Genomic DNA, 13,090 nt, shown 5'->3' with positions numbered 1-13,090 from the left:
CATACTCATCCTAGTGTGCTAAGCCTATGGCAACAGAATATAGATGTGCCTACCATAAATGTCATGTCCCAATGACAACTTGAAAAGGCAGTAACAGAAATACTAGTGCAATCTAACATTCAAATATGCTACGCACGGTCTACATCGAACATTAACGCTACTGCTGCAAGGATCATAGTGCTACATCTAAGGGAAAGTCCTGTAACATAATCACTGGATAACATCTCTAACTGATAGAACCGTGTGTGTGGATAGAGTAAACAGTTTAATTGCAGTCTGTCCTAAACATATGTACACATTTAGGAGACCATACAAACTAGGAACTAGGGCCACAGTGGGACTCAAACCATTGATCTCAGTGATGTGAGGCAGTAATGCAACACATTAGAAAATACGTACTATTCTCCGTGATTGCGTAGGTTTTAGCATACTACTCCACAGTCCAAAAACATATTGGTGGGTTAAATGGCTCCCAATAGAAAATGAATCCTATTGTGCAAGAGTCTGCAAACCTAGATGGGCCAAGTGGGTGAATCAAGGAGGCAGACTGAGGAGACCCAGTTACCTTTACCAAGGTAAATATTTTCATATATGTATATGGTATCTGGACACATCACAGCCCCACCCAAATTGCTGGTTGTGTTGAAAGTGCATACTTTATGTCAACATTCTGTGCAGATACTAATATTCTAACATCCCACACATGTCCTTATGCAGCCTTACAGCAATGCACAAGGGTAGCCTGGCATAGCAGGACGTGAACGATCATCGCTAGACCATAGACTTCAATGGGAAATGCACATACACCCAGTTCCCATGTGAATGTGTGCATCGATAAGGCTGTGGTGGTACACAACTATACTTTATTTTGGTACTTGTATGTTATCACGGCGCCAGGCTAGGCTACACTTTCAGCTTAGTCCAACATCAGCCTAGCGTAGTGTCCCCGTCAGGCAGCGTAGTTCCGGTACTGTCCCCGTGAGCTGCAGCTGTCCCCAGTGTCCCTGGCAAGCCTAGTGAGTGCCTCTCACACAACGCCGGTAACTGACAGATCCCCTGCGCTGGCCTGAGATGCAGGTGCGTCTCATATGCTTGTGCTTCTCAATAATTCGTAAAGGAGGCATTTGCAAGTGCTCCATATTACATACTGGCAAATGCCTCCATTTCAAACCCCCACTATCCACGTCAGCCCAAAGCATGGCGAGTGCGGCAAGCCCCGCAAGGGGATGCAGTACGCGTCAAGTAATCCACGTCCGCTCGCCATGCTTTATAAAATCAACTCCGCGCTGACGTGGATAGTAGGGGTATGAACAGGTAGGGAGGACGCGTACCACGTCGGCTCGCCACGCTTAAGGCTGACGTGGATAGTGGGGGTGTTTCAGGAAAACATTCACACCTGTCATGTCAGGCAGGTTAAAAATGGTCAATGGTTCCCACACAATGTAATAAGCGCTGACTGACTACACCAACTGCGTAGCACTGACTGACTACGTAAGATCTGGCTAGCTGCGAACGTGCTGACTACGGTAGCACAACGCCGATACTGACAAGGACGCTGACTACGCTAAATATGCTGGCTGACCGCGGGAACACTACGCTAACTACGTAACAGGTGCCGTGATAATACACAAGTACCTTTATTTATTTTTTCCACTAAGATTCATATTTGCTGAAAAACACCTGTGGATGTAAGCAGGGAAGGAGGAAATTCTACTTGAGGGTTAAGATTTGTGGTTTTTCTACAATGCACATTTTGTGACCATTTAAGCAAGGTATATCCAACCTGTGGCCCTCCCGCTGTTGTGAAACTACACATTCCAGCATTCCTTGCCATAGTTTTGCATTACCCAATAGCAAAATGATGGCAAGGCATGATGGGATGTGTAGATTCACAACAGCTGGAGGGCCATAGTTTGGACATGCCTGATTTAAGCGGACAGTTCTCCAATAATTTTGATTAACTGTGTTCAGCCATAAATAGCAACAGCTTCATCTCCATGAGGGTTATCCTATTATCACTGAAGACTGCATTGGGCGATTAAAACTGTCGGATATCGCAAATAACAACAGACTCTTTGTCGGGATATCCAATTAGCTGCTTTATATCGGGCAAAACACATGAGATCTGGGATAAGTCACAGCTGACATGTGTTACAGCATGTCTCGACTGCTGCTTACTGGGGATTCTGGTTTGCGTGCTTGAGCATAATCCCTGGCAGCTGCTATCTGCGGAAAGGATGCCAGATTTGGGGCTAAAAGGATAGCCACAGCAGAACATATTAACGGCAGTGAGTAGGTTATCACCCTATGTCATATGCAGAAATAAAAGCTAGAAAAGTTACTCTAGTAACTTAATGTTGAGGTTTTTGAAGAAATAACTATTTGTTCCATTACTCATTATTTTATATATTAAAACATATTTTTAAATGGTACTTATGTAGTATCTGGGCTGCCGATTTTGTGATTGTATGCCTTACCTTAAGGCATACAATCAGATGCGATGCAATGCGATTTTGCATAGGATTCAATGTTAAGAAGGTCCTGTTCATTTCCCCACTATCCAAGTGGGCATAGAGTTGATTTTATATAGCGTGGCGAGCGTAGCGAGCCACCGAGCCCGAAGCGTGGCGAGCGAAGCGTGGCGAGCGGCCGCATATTTCTTAAAAAGTATTCTATGCCCCCTCGCGGGGCTCGCCACGCTTCGGGCTCGGTGGCTCGCTACGTTTGCCACAGGTTTATATCCAACTCCATGCCCACTTGGATAGTGGGGAAAGGAAAAGGACCCCTTTTTCCCATTGAATTCTATGTTAAAATGGACTCAGACCATTTTAACATTGAATCCTATGGAAAAATCTTGACCATCGCATCGCATACGATTTGGTCGCATGCGATGCGATTTCTAAATCGGACGCCCAGATACTACATAAGTACCTTTTAAATTAGTTAATTCACTAGATACATGGTGCATTTAAGTAGTTAACAGTAGTGGTTCAAAAGCGATCATGTTTAATTGATCACCATGTTGTTTCAACAGTGGCACCAATAGATTGGTGGAAAATACTCATTGGCTCATAGTTTCCACATTTGGTTTGGTGCAGTTAAAATGAAGAAACAGTGTTCCTTTTACACCTAATGTGTAGCCTTATTCATATCTCCAAAATCAGGTAAGGCCACTACTGTAACTTTAATCATTGGATTTTTTCCCCCTTTTACGGTTTGTGATTGTATGTAGTTGGTGTGCCATGCCATGATTCATGGTGGCACTACTTTAATGCTGTGGACACACAATGCAATTTTGGCTCGTAGACGATTTTTACTATCCAATTTGGCTATCCAATTTGGCTAACTGCACTTTAGATTTAGACAATCTTGCAAATTGGTCCTAGGCCAGTGCTCGACAAACTCCAGGAGCCAGGTCACCACGGCGACCAGATTCTGCCTCCTGGCAACCAGATATTTTTTTGGAGGAAGCAGAATCTGGCCGAGGTGCGCTTCCAGAGAGCCGGGCAGAGTGGTCGTCAGCCTCCTCCTCGCTCCCCCCTCCCTGCTGTACAAGACGACTCAATGGACTAGAGCAGGTCCGCCGCAGCAGCAATGCGGCTATTTCCAGAATCTGAACTACTCAAGCAGCCGGCATCGCGAGCCAACAGCCAATCGGGAGCGGCAGTAGTAGCTCAACCCCTGATTGGCTGTTGGATCGGACTCACGATCTGGTGCTAGTTTTAAGGAAGCCACGCTGCAGCGGAGGCGGTGCTGCTCTTGTGCGGGAGTGCGTGCGGGACGGCGTGACAGGGACAACCTGTCTGCCCGGCCGCTGCCGTTACCGCAAATGGTACCGGCAAAGTGGATGAGGGGCTCCCATGTAGCTGGCAGAGCAGTTAACCCCATGACAATGAGCATTAAGCCCTAGCAGACCAGGATTACCACGTGACAACAAGCATTAACCCCTGGCAGACCAGGTTAATCCCTGGCAGACAAGGTTGACCCCATGACAATGAGAATTAACCCCTAGCTGACCAGGTTAACCCCTGGCAGACCAGGATAACCCCATGACAACGAGCATCACATTGGCAGACCAGGATAACCCCATGACAGCGAGCATTACCCCTTGCAGACCATGTTAACCGCCTGGCAAAGAGCATGAAAGCCATAGCAACGAGCATGTAGGTAAGCGTAACTTATGTGGCATAATACGTAATAGGCGTTATGGTGTTTGCTATACCGCTATACTGGGCATTATGGCGTATGGTATAATATGATATACAGTAGGTATTACGGTGTGGCATAACGTGTAATGGGCATTATGGCACATAGTATAATATGTAACGGGTGTGTGTACATGTGTAATAGGCATTACGGTGTACATTTTTGGTGCGCGCCTTCGCCACGCACTGACCCTATCTTTGGTTTGTCTGGCTCCTACACTTTCATCCTGGCTCCCAGATTTTAAAGAAATTTGTCAAGCCCTGTCCTAGGCCCAATATATTCTAGAGGCGAGATAGTCAAGATAAACTTGCCGGCAGCCTATTTTCCTATAAGATACTGACTAAACGGGGGAGTGCATCGAATATGTAATCGCATGCGGCTGAACCCTGTGCCTAACAGTCTAATGTTCTATTCGATAGAGATAGATAGGAGATATATATATATTATAATATATATAAATGCTGGCGGTGATCCTAACTCCGTGGAGAGAAATCACTGGCATGGCACTCCAGGTCTTGTGAAAGCAAAAAAAGCAATTTAATGTGCAACAGTTTCGGGGACCAAAACTCCCCTTCCTCAGGCAGACAGCTTAACTGTCTGCCTGAAGAAGGGGAGTTTTGGTCCCCGAAACCATTGCACATTAAATTGCTTTAACAAGACCTGGAGTGCCATGCCAGTGATTTCTCTCCACAGAGTTAGGATCACCATCTGTATACATCTGCAGGGGCACACAGGCCATTGCCAGCAGTAACCGGAGTGCCAGGTCGCTATATATATATATATATATATATATATATATATATATATATATATATATATATATATATATATATATATATAGTGGAATAGCCGGCACTCCTCTGCTTCGTGATATAATGGCGCCCGGTGCCTTCCCAAGCACTAGCCCGACTGGGTTGGCAAATATAACTGGAAAATTGGCGGCACTCGGTACGTCTTGAAATAACTGGAGACCACACAGGTTCAAGATCTTTCGAGATTTAATCTCGTCATCAGGATAACCATACAAAGGTACACACATGATATATATAGCCACATAGCTGCGACTCCTCCCCAAACAGGGCGTGAAGCAAATATAATTAATAGCACCTGTAGTAGCAACAGGGCATACAAATGTGTTACAAATATTTTACAAAATCACCATATCATTTCGTAAATTTCCAACAATATATCACACAGAAAAAGATATAAAGAACACATCTAAAAAAAGGCACTTCTAAAAAAAGCACACAAAAAAACAAAAAACATAATACATTTATTCTGTCACTTAAAGATGTTGTATTTAGCTCTCGTACTGTAGCTCTTTCCTTGATGTTATCTTCAGTGACCCCTGGTGGTCAGAGGTGGGATATTCCTTAATAAAAAGAAAAATAACCAATGCAAAAAAATTGCAACATTTATTGCAATACATATCATAAAAAGGCATTCAAACCCAGGCTCTCGTTAAGGCCAATCGGAGATAATGTTTTAAGGGAAAAGATCCATTTTGATTCTAACTGTATCAATTTTTTCCCCCGATCCCCTCCCCTAATTTTTATGATATGTATTGCAATAAATGTTGCAATTTTTTTGCATTGGTTATTTTTCTTTTTATTAAGGAATATCCCACCTCTGACCACCAGGGGTCACTGAAGATAACATCAAGGAAAGAGCTACAGTACGAGAGCTAAATACAACATCTTTAAGTGACAGAATAAATGTATTATGTTTTTTGTTTTTTTGTGTGCTTTTTTTAGAAGTGCCTTTTTTTAGATGTGTTCTTTATATCTTTTTCTGTGTGATATATTGTTGGAAATTTACGAAATGATATGGTGATTTTGTAAAATATTTGTAACACATTTGTATGCCCTGTTGCTACTACAGGTGCCATTAATTATATTTGCTTCACGCCCTGTTTGGGGAGGAGTCGCAGCTATGTGGCTATATATATCATGTGTGTACCTTTGTATGGTTATCCTGATGACGAGATTAAATCTCGAAAGATCTTGAACCTGTGTGGTCTCCAGTTATTTCAAGACGTACCGAGTGCCGCCAATTTTCCAGTTATATATATATATATATATATATATATATATATATATATATATATATATATATAGCAGCAATTGGATGTAGTGGCACTCCGTCTTATGGCTTCAGCAGCAATATGCAGTTAAGTCTCTGGTGCCTTCCGTGTCAGCCAGCAATGTGCCAGCTGAATAGATAACGGGATAGGGGGGGCGGCGGCACTCAGCACATAAATAAGACCAGGACTCTGGTATAGGTCACCAACGTTTCTGAGCCGGTGCGGCTCTTTTATCAAGGTGCAGAAGACTGCACCTGCACCTTGATAAAAGAGCCGCACCGGCTCAGAAACGTTGGTGACCTATACCAGAGTCCTGGTCTTATTTATGTGCTGAGTGCCGCCGCCCCCCCTATCCCGTTATATATATATATATACACATACACATACACACACACACACACACACACAAAAAAGATAGCCAGAATCACACTGTCCACAGCTCTAAAGAACTTTGTATTATTGTTTTTAATTTGTTTACTTTATCATTTATATCAAGGATCCCATTTAAACAGTAAAAAAAAAAATCAAGTTACATTTTTTTTTTTTTATAAATGACACATTGTTAAATATATTTATTTAAAATCATTACTTTTTTGTTAAACCCTGATTTTTAAACATGCCCTGGTGGCTGTGTCGGGGAATCAAACCACAATTTTCGTTAATGTATGCTGACCATAACTCCTACAAAGCTGAGAATAGCATTCTATAATCCACATATGTAGAAGGTGTGCATAAATGAAAACTATTTTGCTGTAGAATCGTTGTATCCAACTGCAGTGCGTTAATATGTTTGCAGACAGATGGCGTGGCGTTTTTCCCAATTGTGCATGTTAAGTGATTGGCTTCGCCTCAGTTTCTTCATACATGGAAAGTGATTTTGCACGGTCAGATGCATGGTGGATTTCGCCAGATCTGCACAAAGAGCGGTTATCCAATTTCTTTGCGCAGAAGGAGAGCATGCTTTGGAATATTATCGCAGAATGAAGGCGGTGTGCAGATAGCAGTGTCTTACACTATACACCATATTCCGGTGGTGTCAGCATTATGAGGCGGGACTCGAAAGCATCAAGTACATAACTTTCACCCTGTGATAAATGCTCTGATCTGGAATAATCAGTCATGATCCAACCGCGCAATACAACTTTCCAGAAATGAAGAAACTGAGGCAATGCCGTTCATTACACATGCGTAACTGAATAACACCACGCCATCTATCAGCAAACACATTAACCAACTGCGATTAAATAAAACGCTGCTACAGAAAAAAAAAAAGTCTCCTTTTCATTTAAGCACACCTTATATAATCATACATCATAATGTGTTCTAGGATAGGCTGTGTGCAGACTAATTTAATTTCATATTTTCTCAATTCCATTATCAGGCAGAAGTAGGCACTGAGAACACAAAGCGATAGAGAGGTTTGTGAAGTGCACACTACAAACTTTCTAAATCAAAGAACAAAAGGAAGGGAAACTCGTAAAGCATAACAGGTGTATTAATGCTTATTGTCATACACGATACCAATACAACCGAATGCAGAGATCTCGCTCTGAAAATGGGCACTGTGAGAGCTACAGTTTAAACAGCTGTTCTATGATGGAAGGAAGTTTTTGAACTAATACACAGGAGAAAAGGTCAACCGACATACATTCATAGTGCATACTGGACCCTCAGCTAAGAAACAAACTGCTTCAGTAAAATATATATGATTTATTTTTGTTTGCGCTATACTAGTGTGATGTAAATAAAAGTATCTGAATTGTGTTGGCAAGTCTGAGGAAGGAGTCTTACCTGTGTCTGCGTTTTCTTGGATGCGAGAGAGATCTTGATCGGGACCGTGACTTCGAGAATGAACGAGATCTTGAGCGAGATACAGAACGGGATGATCCCGATCTTGATTTTTTAGACATTTTTTCTAAAACAAAACAGTCCTTGTGTGGTAACCTAAATGCAAATGATAAAAATGGTAATTAACACAATGAAGAGCAGTGTTTGGAAATAATAAGTAATAATGTGATATTCTTAACAAAACAAAATAGAAACCATAGATTTGTACAAATTATGAAAAGCGAATCTCTACCTGAAAATACAGTTACTGTGCTCACTAGTACGAGAACATCTGGACTTTTGCACCATATCGCCAACATTGCAGTAGTTTTATACATTGAGTAATGTTGCTAAACTTTGAATTTAGTTTACCAATTCTTCCATCTGTCATTAAACACATGGATTAGTTTGCTACCAAACAATTAACAGCTGAATCTAGTCAGATTACATATACCCTTTGAGCGACCACTTTGTATCCAATGTTTCATGAAATATTTACAAACTGTCACCTGTTGACCTAAGCCGGACTAATCTTGGGTTACATATACGAAGTGATCATGAGAGCACAGCTGTACCAAACAAAGAGGGAGTACCCTCACAAATGCTGCTGTATGTATTACAAGTCTCCAAAAACAAAGCTTAATACGCTGAACCAGAAATTAATTTCCTTCAGATTTGTGAAAATCATTAAAAAAAGCTGTAACCCAAATCATTTTTGTATTTATAGACGTTGTAACTTCTGAAAGCTTGTGAAAGTACTACTGAAAAGAACAAAACAGGTTTCAAGACCACTATTCCTATATTCTAATAATTTCTCTCTCCAGATACGGGCTGTATTTCAAGAACTAGTATGTATGTGTTTTATATGTATATAAAAATATATATAAATTATTACCTGGTCATTTATTAGCATCAGTCTATACTAAGGTTCTGTTTATTGTCTGTCCAGGTTAAAAAAAAACAACTATCATGCTACATATGAGAGCTGGCCTCAAAATGCTGCTGCTGCAATGAAACATTAGATACAGCAACTGTATGCCAGCATTTATTTTATAAGGAAATCTAACCTCAACTCCCATCTATAAAACACAATTATTAATACTACCTTTCACACAAAGCAATTTACCGGGTCAAGCAAGCATTTTTACCCACTAATTTGCATATCAACAGGTGTTTTTATACTGTGTGAAAGGGTCAAACCACATTGGAATTAATGGGAGTTCAACCCAAACTGACTTTCACACAAAAATACCTTTGTTTATGAAAAATTACTTGGTAGAAATTCTTGAGGGAAGGGGTGTTAGACAGTCAGGCTGGGAAAGTCAAAATGACCAAAGATTGAATAATGCCAGAATTTACAGACATTTCTGTGAGAAAGTGGTACCAATGCAGTTGAAAAGTGTTAAGAGATGAACCTTTCCGTACAATGGAAATAGACCATACACCATACTTAAAACACAGAATTTGTCAGGCTACTAATTATTGCTCTATGCCTAATGCCCAATAAATAGTGACAGCCCTTGGCATGTAAACCATCTTCTAAAGCACAGAGAACATTCCTAGAGTATAGTTAAAATACACATTCAATGATCAAACTTTACATTAAAAAAAACTTATTTGATAGCTGGCAAAATATAGGAAAGACAACTTATAGTGAAATGGTTTAGCAGATTAGTGGATATATTAAAGGATTCAGGATCCAATTAGGGGAATGTGAACAACAAAATCTACACCCAAAATGTTAATACTTCGCCACTCATTATTTGTACAGTTATGCAAATATTGGAAAATGTATTTATTTTTGTTAAAACAACTACCAGTCCGCAACTCATAAAAATGTTGCTATTAACACTGCACTATTTCCAGCTTGGTTTACTGGATTCTGTTGTTCCCTGGAGCTAAGCTGACAAGCAAAGAAACAGCAGGTGAAAGACTGAAACATGTTTATCTCTTGGATACCCATGAGAAACTGGTAATGCACCTGGGGACACTAGGTGGAACAAACAGCCTGGGGACAAAGGATTTTTGGGTCACAGCCAAAAAATTTTGATAAACCAAACCAGAAATGTGTCATTCCACACAGAGGTACAATGACGAACTGTCACCTGCAAATGTAATAATGTGGCAGTAAAAGGGTTAATATGCTTAAAATGAAACTTATTTTATTTGTGAAAGAGAAACGGGGGTGTAAATATAATGCTGGAAGCTATAGATCGTGAGAAGAAAATATATAAATAACAGTTGTGTTTACTGGACTCTGCAATCATTTTGGCAGGTCTACAGGACATAAACAATACATTCAAGGAAAGGTAGTTAAGACCAAGAGTGGGGCAAAAGGGGGATAATGCAACCAAAAGCCCTACTTTGGGCAGATTTCTGCTCACATCTCAAGTTGGTGCAAGCAGAAAACTACGATAAGTGATGAGCTCCTTTTAAATGGGAGTGGTGGCCACGATAAAGCAAATTAATTCCCCAACAGATTACATATTATGTAATGGTTAGCATTGCTGCCTTACAGAACGGAGGTCCTGTATACTCCCCGTACTTCAATGGCTTTCTTCCAGCTACTCCAGTTTACTCCCGCATTCCAAAATATACTTGTAGGTACATGGGCCAAATCTGCATCACCTTCTAGGTTTCTATGAGTACTAAAACATAAAATATATCACTGCACAGACAAGATCTGTCTGTATGTGACTACATTTTTATAAATTAAAGTACAAATCTCTAATATACATTCTATAGGCTAACACAAAAAAAAATAATTTCAACATCATAGTTAACAGCAAAGAAAATGTAAGAAGATTTAAAAGTCTTCAAATACTATTTGGTCCCTGTAAATATGAATAAGTAGTTAACATTTATTTGGCAGAACACACTATTATTTTCTTCCCCAAGTAATAAGGGGGTAGCCGTTATGAAAACAATTATATATATTTAAGGAGCCTACTGGTCACAGGAATATCTCTAGTGGTTAAAGCTTAACATATCTGTCGTCATTTACAAGTACGCATCAACCATAGCAAAACTGAAAGTTTGGAAAGCATTGCTGGGAGAACGGTCAGCTTTGATATGATAGACAGGGAGCAAATGGCAGGTGAATGTACGAGCTTAAGAGTCTGATTTTCTTCAAAGCAGCAAAATAGACCGTGAGTTAAGGTAAAAGCACAGTCCTCAACTTACAGTCCATAGAAGCAGGAGAGACGAGAGATCCTCGCTAGCAGCAAAACAAAGGTCACATTTCCTTCCTGCTTTCCTCTACAAAACTCTTTAACAAATCTGCACAGTTTAAACTCCACCCAGCATTTTGTTAAAGTGGTAATACAAGTTTGTCTTTTTCCAAAGTTCATAAAGAAAAATGAAAACAGAATAAAACAAAACAAAAAAGTTTGGAGTAACAAATGGAAAAAAAGGTTTTGTCTGGTTTAAGATAGAAATTTATTTGGAGCAATAGAATATATTTTCTGAACAAGCCATTGATCTTGGAGAGCTTTCTACTTTACAAACTGGGGGACAGATTCACAATGAAACCGTAAGCAACAGGGAGATGAAAAGATTTTCTGGCTCAAAAAAGCCGCCTGACGGCAGAGATTAAATAGGTTATGCCTGTCAGAAATATCGCCAGACATTGAATACCTCCTAAATGACATAAGCATCCATTTATAAATTAACAAAAAACACAAACATTTTGGTTCTCTCAGGAAGTCACATACAACTTCTAAAATTGTAGTCAGTAGAAAACCAAAAACAGCTGAAACATGGTATGCAGACAATTCATCATTCAGTTAGGTGTGCTTTTACATCTATGGAAACTGTACAAACAACTTCCACACACTGGAACCAGAAATGTATTTGGACATGGTGTACCGAGGACAATACAGGGAACAAGTGTTCCTTGGGGCTGCCTTACAGTGCTCCTGGTGCACAGCACATTTCTAGAGGCAATATGTGCACAAGGGTTTCATGTAACAATTTCTCTCCAACCACCACACCAGGTGCAGTCTGCTACAAGGTGGGCATGTATGCTCTACACGTATGCAAATAATTCTTCATCTCCCTTACTCACTAAAGGTGTACTATGTGCAATCAGATGAAAAGGACATTAGCGCATAATGGCAAAGAACGAATCATGCATGAGCATCTTCAACATTTGCTGCTCAGTATTAAAAAAGAAAAAAAGTACTTTGTCCTCTCCTTGTTTTTGAATAGTTTTGTCTATGTTGAAATAGTGATCCCTCTAGGACAGGGATGAGGAACCTTCAGCCCTCCAGCTGTCGTTGAACCACACATCCCAGCATGTACTGCATAAGTTTTAGTATGAACAAATAACAAAAACTGTAATGGCACGCTGGGGTGTGCAGTTCAACAACAGCTGGAGGGCCGTAGGTTCCCCATCCCTGCTCTACAATAAGGGCAGGATACAGATGTGAAAATGCGGCAGCAAGAGTGCGGTGACCCAGGCCTGCCGACATCACCAATGTGGCTGACCCCGGCCAGTAAAATCACCAATGCGGGAAAACCTCCCACAAGCTTTCTATTTACATGGTGATGGGGACAAAAGTGCCAGCTGTTTAAGCAGGGTGAATTTTGATATTTAAAAAAAAAAAAAAAAAAACTGTCAGGGCGTGGTGCCCTGCTCAAACAGGCTAGCGCAGTGATGTCTAACCTTGACACTCTAGCTGGTGAACTACACATCCCAGCATGACCTGCATCAGTTTTAGCATGGCCAAATAGTACAACTGTAGCAGGGCATGTTTGGATGTGTAGTTCAACAACAGCTGGAGTCTCAAGGTTAGCCTTCACTGGGCTAGCATGATCACTAGTTCAAAACACATGATGATTTTTTTTAGTAGGAAAATTTACTAGAAAGGGAATTTAGTATAGAACATTTTCCATTGTACTTTAGGCATGGCGAATCGCCATTCATCTGCTCTTCAGAAACTTATTTTAAAATAAGATTTTATCACTGAGTGG

General features: G+C 40.6%; 1 protein-coding gene across 8 annotated transcripts in view; it reads right to left on the bottom strand.

Moving 5' to 3' along the window:
- THRAP3 (thyroid hormone receptor associated protein 3) overlaps window positions 1-13,090 on the bottom strand; it is an 81,493-nt gene that overhangs the window by 34,204 nt on the left and 34,199 nt on the right. For 6 of the 8 annotated variants that reach the window (XM_083173525.1, XM_083173527.1, XM_083173530.1 and 3 more), the window contains one exon: window positions 8,081-8,233. In XM_083173525.1, the coding sequence (XP_083029651.1) occupies window positions 8,081-8,233 (153 nt within the window). Of the gene's footprint in view, window positions 1-8,080; window positions 8,234-11,299; window positions 11,498-13,090 lie in introns of those variants that run through there. The other 2 variants (XM_083173523.1, XM_083173531.1) reach the window with 1 other exon arrangement.

The sequence above is a fragment of the Crinia signifera genome, chromosome 2, assembly GCF_055691185.1.
Source record: "Crinia signifera chromosome 2, ASM5569118v1, whole genome shotgun sequence".
Classification (NCBI taxonomy): Eukaryota; Metazoa; Chordata; class Amphibia; order Anura; family Myobatrachidae; genus Crinia; species Crinia signifera.
Note: the sequence above shows the minus strand (reverse complement) of the source record. Positions and strands in the feature narration are given on the sequence as shown.